This window comes from Centroberyx affinis, unplaced genomic scaffold (assembly GCF_046629955.1).
Source record: "Centroberyx affinis isolate AG114_WGS23_722 - 3 ecotype Tasmania unplaced genomic scaffold, CSIRO-AGI_Caff_v1 ptg000343l_1, whole genome shotgun sequence".
In the NCBI taxonomy this organism is placed as follows: domain Eukaryota; kingdom Metazoa; phylum Chordata; class Actinopteri; order Beryciformes; family Berycidae; genus Centroberyx; species Centroberyx affinis.
This window is the reverse complement of record NW_027279017.1, coordinates 176,463-195,377: the sequence shown is the minus strand read 5'-3', so window position 1 is coordinate 195,377 and position 18,915 is coordinate 176,463. Positions and strand designations below refer to the sequence as shown.

At 41.4% G+C, this 18,915-nt stretch overlaps 1 protein-coding gene across 1 annotated transcript; it reads left to right on the top strand.

The window, feature by feature from the left end:
• The first annotated feature begins 36 nt into the window (after positions 1-36).
• On the top strand, positions 37-17,809 carry LOC139641097 (oxysterol-binding protein-related protein 11-like). The gene is made up of 13 exons (XM_071515340.1): positions 37-438; positions 807-875; positions 1,125-1,300; positions 2,364-2,443; positions 3,639-3,827; positions 5,696-5,894; positions 7,250-7,389; positions 8,137-8,277; positions 10,830-11,289; positions 12,013-12,199; positions 13,668-13,850; positions 14,007-14,160; positions 15,431-17,809. The coding sequence occupies exons 1-13, from the start codon at positions 317-319 to the stop codon at positions 15,485-15,487; spliced, it is 2,157 nt and encodes a 718-aa protein (XP_071371441.1). The 5' UTR covers positions 37-316; the 3' UTR covers positions 15,488-17,809.
• Positions 17,810-18,915: the final 1,106 nt, after the last annotated feature.

Here is an 18,915-nt window from a genome sequence, read left to right as displayed (position 1 = left end):
TCCTGCCGAAGCAGTAAATAGCAGGCTAGCTAGCAGGCTAACCAGTCACAGTATTAGGAGAAGAATAAAAATGGTTTGTCATCGATTAGTTAACGTAGCTAGTTAACGGTTCAGCGTCTGTGGGGAGTTCGGTGCGTTTCGATAAGTGATGAACCGGCAGATCTTTCTCTAAGCGAGGCTCGTCCATTTAATCAGATCTGTGGTCGCTTCACAGGTTAACGCTAGCAAGCTCCATTAGTTGACGTTCAGCCTTTAAAGCAGGTTTTGTTGCTAGCTAACGTTAGTGTGCTAGCATTGGCTAGCTATACTTCATGCCATGACTATGCAAGGGGAAACCACGGCTATACGAATTACGGATAGCGAAGGGAAACTGGATGTATTTCCCCAGAGCAGGACCCCGAGCTCGGGGAGGGCAAGTGCCAAAGGCTGGCAGTACAGGTAGGCGGTTATTTAGCAAGCTAACTTTAACACATTTAGCTAATGTTAGCTTGTTTACTGAGTCAAGACGTTTTGTTAACTTGGCTAGCCAGTTACCTGCAGCACAAATGTGATAAACACACCCTGTGCTTGTTATCTATATGTGTCATTGTGTTTGTAGACTGTCCTCTGGGTGACTTATTTCCCATATTCACTATTAAGTAAATATTCAAATTAGATTTCCAGTCAGCAAGTTATCAACAACCTTCTTAGTGTCTAATGAACTGAGATGAGGTGAATTGAGTGGTATATTTGATTCACTTGTGCCTTATTGTGTATTTTTGGGTGTGTTTTCTCTTCATCTCTTACCTAATCACTCATCAATCCAGCGACCACATGGAGAATATTGATGGCTACTTAATGAAATACACCAACCTGGTGACAGGATGGCAGTACAGGTGAGTTGCCCATATGTTAAAAATGTATGGTGCCCCCATCATGAGTATTAGAAGTGCAGGGAATTTGTTTTGTCAACTGGGCCACAGTGGCAGATTTCCCAAAATTCACCAGCCACTCTCACTGTTTTGTCAACTACATGTATTTTTAGAATACAATAGAACCTACCTTGGTAGAGTAGATGAACATATCAGCATGGTGGCTAGTGTTCATTTTGCGCTCTCCTCTCCTCTCCTGCTGACCCGGTGCAGATTCTTTGTCTTAAACAACGAGGCGGGTCTGCTGGAGTACTTTGTCAATGAGCAGTCGCGGCCCCAGAAGCCCCGCGGCACGCTCCCCCTGGCCGGGGCCGTCATCTCCCCCAGCGACGAGGACTCCCACACCTTCACTGTCAATGCCATCAGCGGAGAGCAGTACAAGCTTAGGGGTGCGTACCTGTCCCAAACACACACACACACACACACACACACACACACACACACACACTGACATTTAACCTCACTTCTGTATTTCTACAGGATTTTGGATAATTTGGGTTCATGGTAGGTTGGGGTGGGCAAAAGCTGTAGAGGAAAGCAACGGAAAGGACTGTGCATTCTTGTGTCTTTGTATGTAATATTGTAATATAATTGTTTACCGTTTTTCACTGGAATCATACCGTGATGTTATGGTGATTTTGGGATATCGTGACGCACAATTCTGCTGTCTAAATCCATGATAACAAGCAAATTTTATTTAAAAACTCGATGAGGTATAATGAGGTATGGTAGGAGTATTATTTGAAAATTTCACTTTAGTTTGACATCACACCTAACGTTACCATTCGGTTCCATGGGCTGAACATTAATTTGATTATTTAATGTGATTTTGCATACTGGTTTTCAAGCATATCACCCAGGCCTATTTGTATGTGGCATCATGTTAAAAGTCAGACAAACAGGAACCATCCCATCGATGTAATAACGCAATTAAATACATGTTTATGATGGTTAAGTGCTTTACTCAAGGGCACAGTGGTAGTGTAGCATCTTTTACTGTTGTCAGTTTACAGTTGTCAGTTCAGTGTGGCATTCCAGGTCTATTTATCCCACAAGGAAGTAAAGTCGGCGTGCTGCTGGTTCGTCACCCGGACCACTTATCGTATTATGTTTGCCGGTTCTGGTTCAGTCGTCCAGCGCCTCGCCCCGCCGCTCTCTTAGCTTTCAATCCCAGGAATCAAGCCGGTCATCTTACCGTTCCTCCTTTTTAACTCCGAGCCGACTGTCGTCATCATCCATCAAGGCCGTATTGATCTGGATGTTTTCCATTATCTTCTGCTGGGGAGGGATGAGCACAGAACAATCGATGCTGAGCAAGATTTGCCTGAAGGAACAGTAAACAGGTTTTGTTTTGGTTTTGATTTTTTCTGGTGTGTGTCTGTGTGTGTCTGTGTGTGTCTGTGTGTGTGTGTGTGTGCGTGTGTGTGTGTGTGTGTGTGTGTGTCTCTTCAGCCACCGATGCCAAAGAGAGGCAGCACTGGGTGAGCAGACTGCAGATCTGCACACAGCACCACACAGAGGCCATGGGGAAGGTAAGACACTGTGCTCAGCTTGTGTGTTCACAACCATTCTGCCCTATAAAGGAAAAATCAGAATCAGAAACCTTTATTCGCCAAGTACAATGTACAAGGAATTTCAACATAAAGACAAATAAGAATTAAATAAAAATAATAAGAAAAAAAATGTAAAAAAATAGAACATTTTTTATGTAAAATGTAAAAAGTACATACAATACAATAAAAGGCAGTAACTTATCTCATGTTTTTGTTATTTTTGTTTTATTCCTCAAATTAAGTAATTTGAAATATTGCACCATAGCCATAATAGGCCCAGCATAGATGCAGCATGGCACCGATGCAGTGCCATACCTAGAATAGGTCCAATATTGGTACAGTATGCTTGTTTCCGTTCAGTTATCATGAACAGTACCATTTTGCACAAGAGGAAATTTTAGCCCAGCAATCTGATCGGCCGAAAGCATGTTTTTTTTCTATCTCCTGATTTTATAATCTTATCTATGCACACAAAATTTCAGTAGGTTCACATTGCACTGGTAATTGTAGTTATCTCTTGTGACATCTCTTATTACGTTTTGTGTGTGATGATCACATCTGTAAATCACACAGCAAATGCGATTTGGCAACAGAGCGGATGCGAGCTTCACGGTCTCCAGTTTCCTGTCTTCCTTCCTCGCATTCCAAAGCTGCAAATCAACTGAAGTCAGCAGCAGGGCAAAAATCTGTTGAGCTGTAAAATATTAATGTTTATGTAAACCCGTATCAGGTTTTAGCCCGCCTGAATGCAGAGTAATCACTACTATTGATCTTGGTATTGATCTACATACACTGTTTTGTTGTCCACAACCTCCATGCAGATTCAAAACACAGAGCTGCCGAAGGCAGTGGCTGAAAATATAATATCTTAAATTAATCTGAAATCTTAAATTATTTTTTAGAATGAATGGATGATTCTTATACTTATATGCGCTGACATGGCTTGACTGTAACATTTGCTTCACTGTGATTTACACTTTTTGCGCTCTGGATTGAAATAGACCCATATCGCACATAAGAAACCCCTCTCCCTCATTATTGATATTGCATCGGTCTCCCACCACTTTCTATACTTAAAATGCGATACCTACAGAGACTGAGCATGGACATAAATTGGGGTGCAGTGAGTTTCATTAAGGAAAAGTTAAGGGATTCTTTTGATTGCTTTTTGCAGAGTAATCCCCCGCCCAAGTCACGCAGCTACTCCATGGTGTCCCAGGGCAGCGGCAGCTCTCCGGTGTCGCAGCGCCGGCCCAGCCAGTACACCACCTCTGTCTTCAACTTGTCGCAGCTCCACAAGGGCTCCTCACTCTACTCCAGCAAGAGGTCTCTGCTGCCAGACCACCTGCTGGACGCCAGAGAGGTACAGGCGGGCAAGGACAACACCACACCTTTAGGAGTTTGATTCGCGAATCAAACAGAAACATGTTTTTTTCTTAGAATCAGCTGTGTTGCTCTCTTGCCCTAGCACATCATCGGCATGTCAGTGTCTGAAATGACATTTTTTGGCTCGTATGCCAAGGGCTGGTAAACTAATACGCTAATCTGCCAAGAATACATTTTATAACTATTTTTTAAAATAATTTGTGTACATTTTTCATGGAAATTTGCCACCCTACCCTGTCAATGTTATTTCATGAATAGAAACAGGAACCAAGTGTTAAATTAAAACTTGCTCACTCACTTATTAGGGGTGTAACGAAAGGGAATGAAACCAAATTTTGCGCTACAAAAATTTTATGATATGCATTGTGGAGTTGAAAAAAATGTTTGATATTTCAGCTGCAGTCTAATATCTAGGAAAAGACATTCAGAATGGTCTTTTCTCTTTTGGATTGTTTGCACACTAGAGAGCGCAAGGCTAGCCAGTTTTAGCTTGGGTCATCACATTCCCAGTGAGTCCAGCTGACCTTACAACTGTGAAGATGTAGTAGGAGACAAGATGGACTCAGGCGAAACTGAAACTGAGGACAATCTGTCAATTTTTAAGTCTGCTGTTTGGGTTTTCAGTAAAGGAAGAAAACGGACCCTGCTCAAGACACATTGCCATTTCTAAATAGATATTGCTACCAGATCTTGCGAGCCCATTTAGCTTTTTTAGGTTGGTCAGGATGGTATTGCAATACTATGACTTGTGAATTCTGCATTGCCTGAATCTGAATGTGAGTGGGATCCAGTCACATTGCACCCATAAGTGTGATGGTAAGGCATCGTGATGTGAGGAGAGAAGGAGGATGAACAGGATAAAGTAATGCAGACACATTTTTAAATTTGAAGTTTTAAATATACAGACAGTTTTAGGTTATGTGTGGGTGCTCAATGACGTGTCATGGCATCTTTATAATCCAGTCACTAAAAGGGCTTTAGAAGAACAAGCAACTTTAAATTCCCTTGCAATGTGAAATTTCATTTTTTTTGGATATAGTTCATAATAGGAATTTGTTTGATGTGTCCAGTCCCTTACTCTCATTTTCACCTTCACTTATTTCAGTGATACAAATTGTCCACAAGAGAGTTCTGTTGTCTTTTCCTTCACATTAGGAACCTACAGTGGCCCAGTTCAGCTGTGAGCCTGATTCAGCATTGTGCTTTCGTGTAATTTGCTCTCTATGGATTTTGTTCACCTTTACAATTTGGATACCACAGGAGTCAATATTGACCTGGCAATTACAGCTAAGGCAAAGGTCACACTTCCTCCTTTCCTATGTGACACAGATCTCATGTTTTCTAATCTGTGTGAACAGCAAAAAGCTGCATGGATTTGCATTTTTTTCACTTCTGTTGTTGACCACATGGTGATATGGTATAGATATAGTAGGAAATCAGATCCCGAGGCATGCAGCCTAGACAACTACACTAACAACAACGACACTAAACTGTCAGCATTACTGTGACAATAAGTAAATCTTATGACATTCACCCCAGAAATTGTAATAGTTTTACAAGACACAGCAATGGAAAGAAAATGTGTGTTAAAAAAAAAAGTGCAGGTGCAAAACCAAATGTGGTGTCTTTTGCACACGTGTCTTTTTCAGTTCACATTGGTGTTAGATAAGGGTTACATCCTAGAACAGATATGAATGACCATCCAAAAAGATCAGATATGAGCAGCAATTCAGAACTGAGCATGAAGGCCTGCAGTGTGAAGTTTCAAAGAATCGAAAGGAAACGCTGGCAATTTTGATATGCTTTTTTCCAAATAATCACACCACCCACCCCTCCCACCCCCAGATGATGAGCCAGGCCCAGGGCCAGCACAGAGACCTGATCCAGAGTATCGAGGGCCTGCCTGCAGCCCCGGGCCTCTCCCCCCTCGACCAGGACCTGCTGATGCTCAAGGCCACCTCCATGGCCACCATGAACTGCCTCAACGACTGCCTGCACATCCTGCACCTGCAGCAGGTGGCCCGGCAGAGAGGCTCCCTGGGAGGTGAGTGGAGGGTTGAAGAGTGTGTGTGTGTGTGTGTGTCGATGTCTGTCGATGTCTAGATGGTGATTTGTTGTTTGTCTGTTCTGTACACTCATGGGTTAAACTCATATTGGTTCTTGTATCCTCAGCAAACATTCTTTCGGTAAAATGGAGGTTAAAAAAGAGCAATCTTGTTAACATTGGGCATTCGTTTGAAGTGCAATGTATGTTTGATCTTGTATCTTTGTTTTTTTTTTGTCTTTAACGATTTTATGTGAGGTAGTGTGTCTGTCCAAGTGTAAGACGTGTATTCCTAATTGGTTGTAGATCGGATTGGTTGTACTTTTAAAAAATTTTATGTTTAAATTATTTTCCCACATCTTGAGAGTATCTTTCTGAGCTTAAACATGCTCACACATTGCATTTTTTCTTTGACCCAGTTTTTTAAAGCGAGCGTGATATCTGCTATCACAAATGGAAGTACAGAGTCCGCAGGTTAGGGATATCTGTTTTCAAAGTCAGCTGCTTGTGTGCTGTAGACATGAATTATCTGTTGACTGGGGCTGCATGCAGTCCTTTCTGCAAATCATAGTCTTGCACATGCAGGCCTGTACCCAATCTAGACGGGACGGTTTTGCGTTGGCTGGACGGTGGAATTATTCTGCATTATTGATGGGGAACCGTACCTATTCTTACCACCTGTCTCGAAGGTAATTAGATCTCATATTGGTGAAATATCCATCGGCAACACTGTCAGAACAGGGTGCAACACTAATTTCCCTTCACATTGAGCAGCATTAAAGTACAGTGTTGAAGAGCACCCAATGTGAAATGTTTGGCAGGCTGATATTTTGACCCTCTCTATACGGGATGATTTGAAATGGGAAAACGGCCAGCTAATGTCCCACTTTAACACGGAAGATCTCATTACTCGATGTATATTTCATTAGGCCAGACTCGGCACGGCAGCCAATCAGATTAAGTTGTCAGGCGACGTGCGAGGCAAATTTGAATGAGATCTGCCCACTCCAAAACATACATAAAAAAATGCCCACGCCGCACGGAGAGGGTTTATCCAATCAGAAGGCGAGGATGCTTCCTGTCGGCGGGGCCAACGTATCCTGATACTCCCCTCGTCGCAGGTGTTGGGTTACACTCCTGTGGTCTAGAGCAGCTGTCTAGGGAATAGCCATCTGTCCAGCCAGCAGCCAAGCAGCGGTGGGGTGGTGTGTGGTGAATGGTTGGCTGAGTGCGGGGGTGTGTGTGTGTGTGTGTGCGCGTGCAGCTGTGAGTGTCGGAGGGGCCTCGGGAGGGGGGGGACAGTACCATGAGTAGCTCTCAACCCGCCGCCGTGTCGTGCTCCTCCTCCGCCTCAGGACCCACCATCGAGTGGCTGGAGCCCAAGCTGCCCGACATCCTGAAGAACGGCAGCAGCTCCAGCTTCGCCACGGGGGAGGGAGCGCTGGAGGGCAGCCGCCTGGAGCTCAGCACCTCCGAGTCCTGCAGCTTTTCTGGGGTAAGGCCAAGGGAAAGACCCCACCCACCCCCTCTCCTTCCCAGGGAGCAGCTAAGATGTGTGTCTTGGTCATAGTTCACCTAGTGGTCTTGTTTTTGGAACCTACCTGTTGTTCATCAGGGAATTGATGTGACCCAAGTCAAGTTTTTACTCTGATACTTTCGTATCCAGCCACGAAACCATTCTGCAGTCATATTTTTTTGTACCTTAGACAAATTGTAACAATTGTAGCAATTATTGGAGCTGAACAATTAATTTAAAAAAAATCGAAATCGCAATATGAACATCTGCAATTTCCAAATCGCAGAGACTACAATTAATTGAGAGGGGCGGCCAAATGGATTTCTAAACAAGGTGTTTTAGAGCTGCAGGTAATCTTTGGTCCATAAATCAAGTACAATATTGGTGAAAACCTTTCATCAGGCTCAAATTCAGTAAATCCTGCACACTGACATCAATGTTTTTTAACAAAATCATCGAAAATTCTAAAAAATTTATGACACGAAAAACTGGTGATGTGAATCGCAGTTTAAATCGCAATTGCAATATTCTGTCAAATAATCGCAATTAGATTTTTTGTCTATCTTTCAGCCCTAGCAATTATGCCATCTAACTTACTTTCATTAGCCGTTTTGAGCACATGTACAAGAACATAAACAACAGCCACTTACTATTCACCTCTCCGAAGTCGTTCAGGGAGGTTGTTTAATTAATCACACCGTCCCTCCCCTCCTTTCCCCCTATCAGGAGCAAGAAGACATCGATGCGGAGGACGAGCTGGAGGACTCCTTCACGGACAAGGAGGAGGACCTGGGTGCGGTGGAGGAGGAGCGGAGTGTCATCCTACACCTGCTGTCCCAGCTCAAGCTGGGCATGGACCTCACGCGGGTAGGTCGAGTTCCACCTACTGCCGAGCAGCAAAACAACCTGCCTGACCCCCCCCCACCACCTCCTCTTCCCTTCCACTCCTTCCTAGGTGTTTGATCAGGCTCTTCGTGTCGCACCGGAGGAAGATTGTCTTTGCGTTTTTGCGTCATTCTGATGGAGACAATTAGGTTTGTGGTTCCAGATTAACAATCCCACTATGAAAGGCTTAAAGGACCAGTGTTTGTGCTTCAAACCCATCTAGACTGGTTTTTCAGAGCATTAACATGTACGTTGTTGTCTTAATGTGATTCAAGTCATTCACATTACCTTCCACAGCTCTTAGGATCTCATTCAGTTTCATTCAAGTAAGACGCAAGACGCATTCTAAACGTGCTCATGGATCTCGTACTTTTCTGGTTGCTATGCAAACTCTTGCGGTAACCAAGGAGCTAGTTAGTGATCTTTTTTTTGCAGTTTTTTCCCTGCATTGGTCACCTTTTGTATAAAAGCCATAATACCATTGAGGAAGGTCTTAACTGTGTTATGGGTACTTTGGTGTTGCTAAAGGTATTAATGTTGTACCCATATTTGCGGGAAAGAACGTCTGACAGACATTTGCAAAGTGGAAACCAACATCTATGATTGCAAACTAGCAAAGTGGCAACCACTTGCATCTTATGTGACAACTGCCTGTGAATTCCCAGACAAGTTGGATTTGAATCAATGCACACCGCAGGAAGGATATGCTAGTTAGTTTTGGAACTGAAAGCAGTAACCTTGAATTTGATATCCCTTTGGTATTAGTTGAACACTGTTTAGTAAACCACACTCACTGTTGTGGTGACCTCTGACCTATATAGGAATTGTCATGAAAATATGTACGCATTAAAGAGATCTTGATCAAAATGCGATGGGAAATTGCTTCTAGATATTATGAAACGGATGTGTGTTGAACAGGGTTCCTACACAGATATGGACTAAAAATAGAGTTGTAGAGCCAGCATCATTTCACATACTGTGATATTTGTTGTTGTGAGGAATAATATTCAGCTGTAGAGTGATGTGGCCTAGTTGACAGGCACATCGCCCAGCCAATATCATCAAACGTCATTTTGAAATCCAACCAAACTCCTCGAATCCAGTCTAGAGATTAAGGTCTTGAAAAAGTGCAGGACTTTTCTAAATGGGGAAAAAAATATGTAGTAACCCTGGATGAAGGAAATGGGCCAAAAGTAAACAACACTGCTATTTTCCTTTTTAATGAACCTGTCTCAGATCGGGGATCATTTGCTAGGTCCCCTTTTTAGCAGTCTGATTTGTAATGACCGTACAGGCCGAAGTAATCACTTCTACTTCTTGCCTCTTAATTACTAGTCCTAGACACACACACAAACACCAAGCTCAAAGGCGGAGACTCAGCTCTCGAGGCCTGGATGGACATTCTATCTTCCAGTGTCAGTTTGTACTTGGATATCCTCCTCTTGGGTTTCTGTTTGATTTATCGGAGTTACCCGGCGGCATCGTTGGCTTATCCCTAGATGGAGATCTAGCGGACACCGTGACCGCGGGGTCATGTGCAGCGTACGTCACAGTTGCCAGCTGCTCTATTTACTGATGGCAAACCGTGTGATAGTGCATTAAAAATACAATGGATAAAAATAGGGCTGCACAATTGTTTAAAAATGCCAATCCCAAATTATTTTGCCAGTTCTTGCGATCACTGTTATTAAGCACAACTATTGATCTTGATGATTTGGGGTTAGCTTTTTTTTATGTCAACATTTTGACCATTTTCAAGCGGATGTACAGTACAGACATGAACACTATTTCTAAATGCGAACACTAAAACCTGCTGAATTTATGTTTTGAATTCATTGTTGAAATATAAGACTACACCTTACGCTTGTCGGTAAACAGCCAATTACTGTGAAAAACAGTCGGTTAATTTGGAGTATGTCTTGAATTTATTTGTGGAAATAAAAGGCTACACACAGGTCACACACTGGCTTCTCATTGACATTCAAAAAATAATTTTAAAGGAGAACTGCTAGTGCGAGGTCTTCTAAAAGCATCTCATCATTCCTGCCTCTGAATTTGTTAATCCAGGGACAAAGATGGTCTTACAGCCGACCCATGGATCACGCTTAATGTGAAATGGAAGTTCAAATTTTCAAAGTTTCAAATGAGATAACTTACTGCTGCATTATTCTGCGGCAGATGCATTGTGTTGCAGTGCAAGTGGTGTATGTGTTGGATTGTTATACTTAAACAGTGATGGGTGCCTTTTTGTTTTATCCTGTTCTCTGATGTTTTCAACATGAATCACAGTCGGTAAAACGCTTGTCTTTTCTTTTAGTTTCGTGCTTTACTAATTTCACCAAATTAGGGCAGTGAATCTAACTTTATTTTGTAATAGATGTAAAGATCACAAGCCGCTGTTGATCAGGTCATTTTCAGTATATATGAGCGACAGGATCCTTGCGCAGAACTATGTACACAGTTTGCATTTCACATTAGAGTCAGTATACTCCAAATGAAGTGATCAAAGTCTGATATCCTTTCTTTCCATCCAGGTGGTCCTTCCCACCTTCATCCTGGAGAAGCGCTCCCTGCTGGAGATGTACGCCGACTTCATGTCCCACCCGGACCTCTTCGTAGCCATCACCGACGGCGGCAGCCCCGAGGACCGCATGGTGCGCTTTGTGGAGTACTACCTCACCTCCTTCCACGAGGGCCGCAAGGGGGCCATCGCCAAGAAGCCCTACAACCCCATCATCGGCGAGACCTTCCACTGCTCCTGGAGGGTCCCCAAGAGACCGGAGGCCTCCAGGGAGCCGGCGCAGGGGAGCCCCGTCCCCGCCGCTCCCCAGGACTCCTACCAAGTGCGCTTTGTGGCGGAGCAGGTGTCCCACCACCCCCCCGTGTCCGGCTTCTACGCCGAATGCCAGGAGAGGCGGATGTGTGTGAACACGCACGTGTGGACCAAGAGCAAGTTCATGGGAATGTCCATTGGAGTGTCCATGATAGGGGAAGGTAAGCCAGCAAAGGTTTTTATGGAGGTACAATACTGTGCAAAAGTCTTAGGCACATGTAAAAGAAAAAAAGTAAAGTGAAGATGCTTTCAAAAATAATTAAATGAAAAGTTTCTAAATATCAAAAATTGTACTATAAAGAGTAGTCTGCTGACACACTAATGCAGAAAAGGAATAAACATCTAAGACACAATTTATATAAAAACTCTTGGGTGCCTAAGACTTTTGCATAGTACTGTATGTTGCAAGTGTACTTGCTTATCTTTGGATCCACTTGGAGGATTCAAGTGGATTCGGTGACCTGTAATTGACACAAATGACTAAGAAAGTCCATATGCTCGGTAAGAAAATTGACATAAAATAAGGCTTCTCTGGTTAATTCAAGAACCAAAAAAAGGGAAACTGAAAAGAAAGTCTATTCTGTTTGCCAAGCTGCATATTTTTTATTTGAAACATGTAAAATAAATCAATCAGGATATCTTTTTGAGTGTGTGGATTTACCTCTTTTTGTTTTTCTGTAATCGACACAAACAATAAAGTCACATTTTCACAACAGAGACAAATAAGCTAGCTAATTAGAGCAGAGATCCAACAGAAACATCCTCTAATATACAATATGTATGTATGTGTGTGTGTGCGTGTGTGTGCGTGTGTGTGTGTGTGTGTGTGTGTGTGTGTGTGTGTGTGTGTGTGTGTGTGTGTGTTTGTTCATTTGTCTGTGCAGGCTGCTTGTCTCTGATGGAGCACGATGAAGAGTACACCTTCACGCTGCCCTGTGCGTACGCCCGCTCCATCCTCACCGTGCCCTGGGTGGAACTGGGTGGCAAGGTCAACGTCACCTGCGCCAAGACGGGCTACTCAGCAGTCATCACTTTCCAAACCAAACCCTTCTATGGCGGCAAGCTGCACAAGTGAGTCTCCCCCCACAGCACGTGTTGATATCGATGATGTCGCTTTGATCCTTTCTCATTATTTCAGAGATGGACACTGTCACTCTTTGCTGTCCTGCAGGTTATCCATGATGAGTTGGTATACAGGTTATCCATGGGTCCTTAATGGAAAATTCCACTTAAACACTGTTAAAAAGCATCTATTGGTGATGTACCTTGCATTAATAGGTCCATTTTGTTGTCTGGTGGTGTATTGTTCTTATTCCTGTGGATAACTGGCAATGTAATAACTGTCAGAGGCATTCCTGAGTTGCATTTGCATATCAAAGAAGAGCGATTTGCTGTAAATCAGCATAACAAATGTAGAATACAATGTGCTGTGTTTATTTTCAAACAACACAATAAATAATAGCAGCGCATTATTATACTGATGCATCTCATCGCTCATCTAAGATTGTTCAAGGCTTTTTGTTTTTCATAATTTTGTAAATCATAATTATTGTATCGTTCTACCATCCTTCTGTGGGTCGTGTTCAGTTTTCTCACTCTCTCTCTCTCTCTCCTCAGAGTGTGTGTGACTCTTTCCTAACTCTAACCCCACTCTTCTTGCATAAAATCTTAGTTTGAATTAGTGACTCGTTTTACATCTAGGCTGCAACTGGAAATTATATGTTTGAGAAAATCACAATCACCTGGAAGTTTCTGTTGCAGATTCAGGTCTTTAAGGTTGCTGTAGTCAGGATAAAGCTTTAATTCAAGCTGCAATAAGATATTGGAAATTTTAAAAGATTAATTAAGTAGTACTAATTATTTATATTGTAATTAAGACAGAAATATTATTTTCTTTATTGGGATTGTTGTTTTGACATATAGACACCATAATCTGCATAAATATGCCCAACAGCGTTTTCATAAATTGGAACATATAACATCAATATATTTAAGTTGCTTGCTTACAATTGAAGGGTTTCATTCCATAATGTTATACATCCGTTGTGGAAAAGTTGTACTACCTGAAATTCATTAGTCAATATTTCAAAAAGACAGATGACTCTATCCTCAAAAAAACGTATTTGTAAGAAAAAGTGTTAAAATGATTGGTGAATCTGCCATGCACTTTACTTTCATGCCAGAAAATCATTTTGTAAAAGTGGGTGTTAGTTGTTTATATCCATATTCATACCCACCATTTAGGTGGGTATGGATATATTCAGCTATCGTCTTTATTTACTTCAGGACTTTAGTGTGTTTTCATTCTTAGAATTAACTTGCAGGAAAGTTAAAAGGCAGCAACAGAAATGCGATTGAGTGGCAAAATGATATGCAGCTTGATTGTATTCAGTCATTTATGGCTGTTTTGGGTATTTCTTTGGAAAAAAACTATTAATGAAACCGTTTTCTACTAGGCCTGTAAGCAGCTTAATTGAATTGCATGTAATCCAACCTTTAACAATGTCCTTTCACCGTACATCTTCCTGCCTAAATGTAGGGTGACAGCGGAGGTGAAGCACAACCCCACCAACGCGGTGGTGTGTCGTGTGCAGGGCGAGTGGAACGGCGCTCTGGAGTTCAGCTACACCAGCGGAGAGACGAGGGTGGTCGATGTGACCAAGCTGCCCGTCACCAGGAAGCGGGTCCGGCCAAACGACAAGCAAGGACCAACTGAATCCAGGTCAGAAAGAAACAGGAATCCAGGATTTATTTGCTTTATCAAGCATCCCAGAGTAGTACAGCTGAACTGGACTCCTACAGTTCATTTTCTTTGGACTAATATGCTGAATAGCCGCATGCCTCTGTTTCTCATCCGCTCTTTTTCGTTGCGTTTCAGGCGTCTTTGGCAGCATGTGACGGAGTCGTTACGCCAGAAGGATATCGACAAAGCCACGGAGCACAAGAGGATCCTGGAGGAGAGGCAGAGGACAGAGGAGAGGCACCGCACTGAGACAGAAACCCCATGGAGGACCAGATACTTTGAGAGCGAGGTGAGCAGGACGCCCACTACAGGGTTTAGACTAGCGTTTAGCCATAGTGAAGCTATATCCTCCTGTCAACCAGCTGTCATCACAAATATCGCTGCTCCCTGATGTATTTTTCCATTTAAATTCAAGATATTTAATTGGCAAATTGGCAAATTGGAATTTCCTCTGATCCCTCATGTATTCATCCATCCGCCCAATCCTACTTTCTACACAGGTCTGGAGAAGTATGAAAAAATAATTTATACTTTCCATGTCTTCAGAAAGTTTGAGAATTGCACAATAAGTCTGGAAAAGTACAGTGAAAAGGCATTATTGGAAATGCAACATTGCTTTTTCCAAACCCATTCACACTGCTGTTAGCAAGCCATCAATTTGCCGGCTTGAACACTTTCACTCACAAATCAGGACTGCTTTTTGTTGCTAAGCAACACAAGACACGCACAAGCGTTTGTTTACACTGATCAGCTGTTCAAGATGGCGGCGACTATAGAAGAAGTTTCGCTTACTTTTTTAATGTCTTCTTTGTTTGAAAGCGCGCTAAGGCAATGGAAGTTATACTTACAGCTACTAGTAATGCAGACCAGTCTTCTAAAAAAAAACTTGACCGCGGCCAGGAGAGGATTTCACATAGCACAAAAGCCGGCTTTGAACCTGGTCTGACCATTTCGCACAGAACTCAAGACAGCTTTTTTTTTTAGTCTCTATCTGCTTATGCCCTGACACCCTCTTGTGGATAGAAATGGAAAAAATGGGAAACAACTAATTATCAGCCACTGGATATATTGCCTTAAAAATAGACATTTTAGACATTTAGACAAATTAAAATACTTTCAAATTTGATGTTTTGTAAAAGTGACAGCCCTAATGCCCATATGACATTGCACTTTTCATGCAGTTACCGTCCTCACTATACATATACATTGCTGCGCTTTCCTAAGCAGCAGTGCGACTGAAAAGAGACACGCACTGCCTTCAAATTCTGCAAGGTTCAGAGTTCGAATACCTTGAACTTTAACCCCCAAAAGTGCTGACCTCTAAAGTTAAAGTAAAGTAAGAGAATAAAACAAAGATAAAAGAGAAAATCAAATGATAAAATCATGATATAAAATAATAAAAGAGAAGGAATAACAGCCACACTAAGAAAATGCCTTTACATAAAAGTAAGTTTTAAGGAGGAACTTAAATGATGATACTGATTCACTTAATAACAATTTAATGTCATTGTTTGTTTTCCTCTCCTCTTCCTATTTTTCTTCCTATCCATCTCTTCCAGGGCGACGGCTGGGTGTATCACAAACCACTGTGGAAAAACTCTGCTTTCAAATCATAGTCTCAGTCAGCATCATGGATGTTGGGAGCGTCTCTCTTGGGGTGTGTGCGTGTGTGTGTGCGTGTGTGTGTGTGTGTGTGTGTGTGTGTGTACATATGTGGGTGAGTGTTAAGAAATGAAAGCATGACCTGCACTGACATACAAAGGAATGCAACATGCAACAGGGGGGAGAGAGAGAGAGAGAGAGAGAGAGACAACACGGCAAAAGGATGTCCTCAAATCTCGCTCACGATGTACACTAAGCCTCGAGGTACAAGCTTTTGTACTGTAGATCACTTTTGTATAATCCAATGTCGATGAAGACATATTCTTGTACAGGTAAAGGTACTCTATTTACACAGCCTTAAGATTGTCTGATGAATGATGCTCTTTTTGTGGGTTGTGCTTATCAATCTGGATAAGGAGGTTTCTTTTGTTTTTGTTTTACTGTGATAGCCTATCATACTACGGGAAAGCGACTCTGAGGAGTTTCATTCTAAAATGAGATATCCAATATTTTAAAAAGAAATAACGCATACTCTGACAAAACAATCGGTATCATGAAGTTAAAGCATATTGTGTCCCACTATTAAAGTTATGAGACACGTTAAGACCTTTGCTTACAAAATAGTTCTGATTTTGAGGATCGAATAATTTGTGGTTTTTGGAATATTGCCTGAAGAATTTCATGTAACAGAGTGTTTCCAAATTGGATGTATAGCGTTTTGTAATGAAACTCTCCATTTAAAACGTAAGGTTGCTGTTAATGATCTTCATATTTGGGTATTTTCTTTTTGTTTCCAATACTTTCATTAAGAAGTCCCCCCCACTGTCACTGAGTATGTTTACATGCACACCAATACTGGGAGTAATCAGCGTAAGGAAACATTTAGATTACAGCATTTACATGGTTTGAAGCAATGGATTCATTTAATAATCCGTCTATAGGAACCTTCTAAAAAAAATTAAGATTTCATTCTTCATCTTTTTCAGCAATGAAAAGTATCTCACTCACCTCTCTACACCGCACTGTTTTGTTTGCTTTGTAAATACAACATCCTGGTTACAGCATCTGGTGACCTTTGACATGCACAGTTTGAAAAAAAACAAAAGTTAAGCTGAGCTGAAATCTAGGTGTGTTAACTGGGATATGCTTACTCCCATTAAGAATACCAGATAAAGGCATTTACATGACAATTTCAAGGACAGTGGATTTGTTAAGATCAAAGTAGTTGTGTGCATGTAAATATACCCACTGAGGATGGGCAAGCTGGCTCTAAATTACTTTACTTTAAACTACTTTTTTTTTTTTTGCACCATGTATAGTGATGCGTTGATTCCCAGACTGAGTCACACTGCTGGAATGGCACGTTGTAGACCAGTTGAGAAATAATCAACTTTTAAAATAATTGCAATTATGCATTCCAGGTTCATCATGAAGATTGCTAGTCCCAATTCATGATTTTCCCCTTTCGCTCGATGGTTTTGCAGTGGTTGGAAGAATTCTTGCATGCATGATAGCAAAGTCTCTGTTCACATTGCGGCAAGTATAATACTCCTATGTCTGCATTACATGCATTTATAAATGTCCGTGGTAAAAGCTTTTAACCAAATTTGCCTGTTTTTCTAATGCAAATAAATGTATCATTTTCTTTTGAATGTGTGTTTATCCCCTATCCCGCGCTCTTAAATGCTCTTATTTTCAGAGCAATGCCACTTTTTGTATTGAAACATTTAAATTTCTTGTTCCATCAAAGTTTGTATCGTTTTTTTTGTTTTGTTTTTTCCGAACGCCCCATACTGTCATGCGATCAACTTTTTTTCCCCAAGCAGAATTTTAGCCTCATATTCTCAAAGCGTCCCACTGTCTCCTTAGAAGGAACCAGTTCCTACTTGAACAAGTGCAGAAAGAGGACTTGTGTGAGCATGGGACGCATGGAAATACACCTTTCCATCGATAAGCTACTCCCTCCACGTCTTGGTGCCTTATGCAATCCCTTCCTGTGTGCATCTTCCAGCTAAGGAGCACAGCATTTTCAGTTTGGTTACCTGACCGATGCAATAGCATATTATATGTACATATTATTTGTGTGTGTGTGTGTGTGTTTGGTATTTATGTTGGGAACTTTATTTCTTTATTAAGAATCAAGACTTGGCTGTGACCCCAGTGCTTGATGTTGGGAGAACTCCACAGAGCATTTCTTTGAGTTTTGCTTAGACATTCTCTTGGTTTTGAATTCTTCTGGTTGTCTTGCTGACCTATGAAATGCACTGACATTGAAGGAAACCTGATGCTCCTCATAGAGATATTGATATGTGTGATAATGATCAAATAAATTACCTATCCAGTTGTAGGCTGTGTTGTGTTTCTGTTTTGCTACAGAGTGGAAAAACTTCATTTTGCTGCTTGTTGCATCATTCAAAAATTGTCCTCCCTTTTCAAAATTCCACGTCAAAGGGCATTGTGTGGAAAGCTCAGAAAAAACAAAACTGCAAGAGACATGAGAACAGAATAGACAGATCAATCATAGATCAATAGAAATGAATGTGCCCTATCTAGTTTCCCCTTGCATGACTGTCAGTGTTTGACTTACACAAGCAAGAAGTTAAAGGTTAAATCCACAAAAGCTCAAAAAGGAATGATTAAATGTCAGAAATGAAGTTCTGCTAGGAGTCCCCACCCTGAACCACCCAGCCTTTATTTGAAAAGTGCTACTTTATTTATGTACCACTTACCAAACTAGGTTACAATGTGCTTAACAAACAGGCAGCAAAAGAAACATTGCAAAAAAAACAAGTGTTGAATTCCACTAGCTGCGGCTACACTGATCCGTCGGAAAATTGACGGATATATTTCTGTCCATTGGGCTGTTTTGGGAAGTCATCATGGTGGGAGAGGCAGAAATACAGTAGCTTAGCTTCGCTCATAACGGTTCCACTTCATAGAAAAAAGAAGAAACAGACTATAAAGTATACATTAAATAAGAAACTGACCTGGAAAACCTACAGTCATCCCAACGTTATAACAGGCTTTCTCTGTTTTATCTTTGTTATGGTTGTACCGTTGTGTCTATGGTCGCTGCTATTTTTTTTCCAAAACAAGCCTATGCCTCTGATTGATGGTGATGAATCCGTCACCATCAATACACTCCGCTACACTCAGCTCACTGTACACGATACACGGTACAGGGTTCACGGTTCGATACAGTCACAATATTTTTAACAAAGTTTAAATGGAAACAAATTATGACCGTAGAAGAATCTTTCTTTATTGCTTAGACATAAAATGTGAAAACTTGAAGTTTAACCTATTCTTAGTTTCTTTTATAATGGTGTCTTTCTTTCTTATATATTTTTCAGTGTAAAAAGCAAATAATGGAATCTCTTAAATAAAATAAATCAGCTTTTAAAAGCTGATGCTTGTCTAAATGAAACAAGTTGTAAATTAT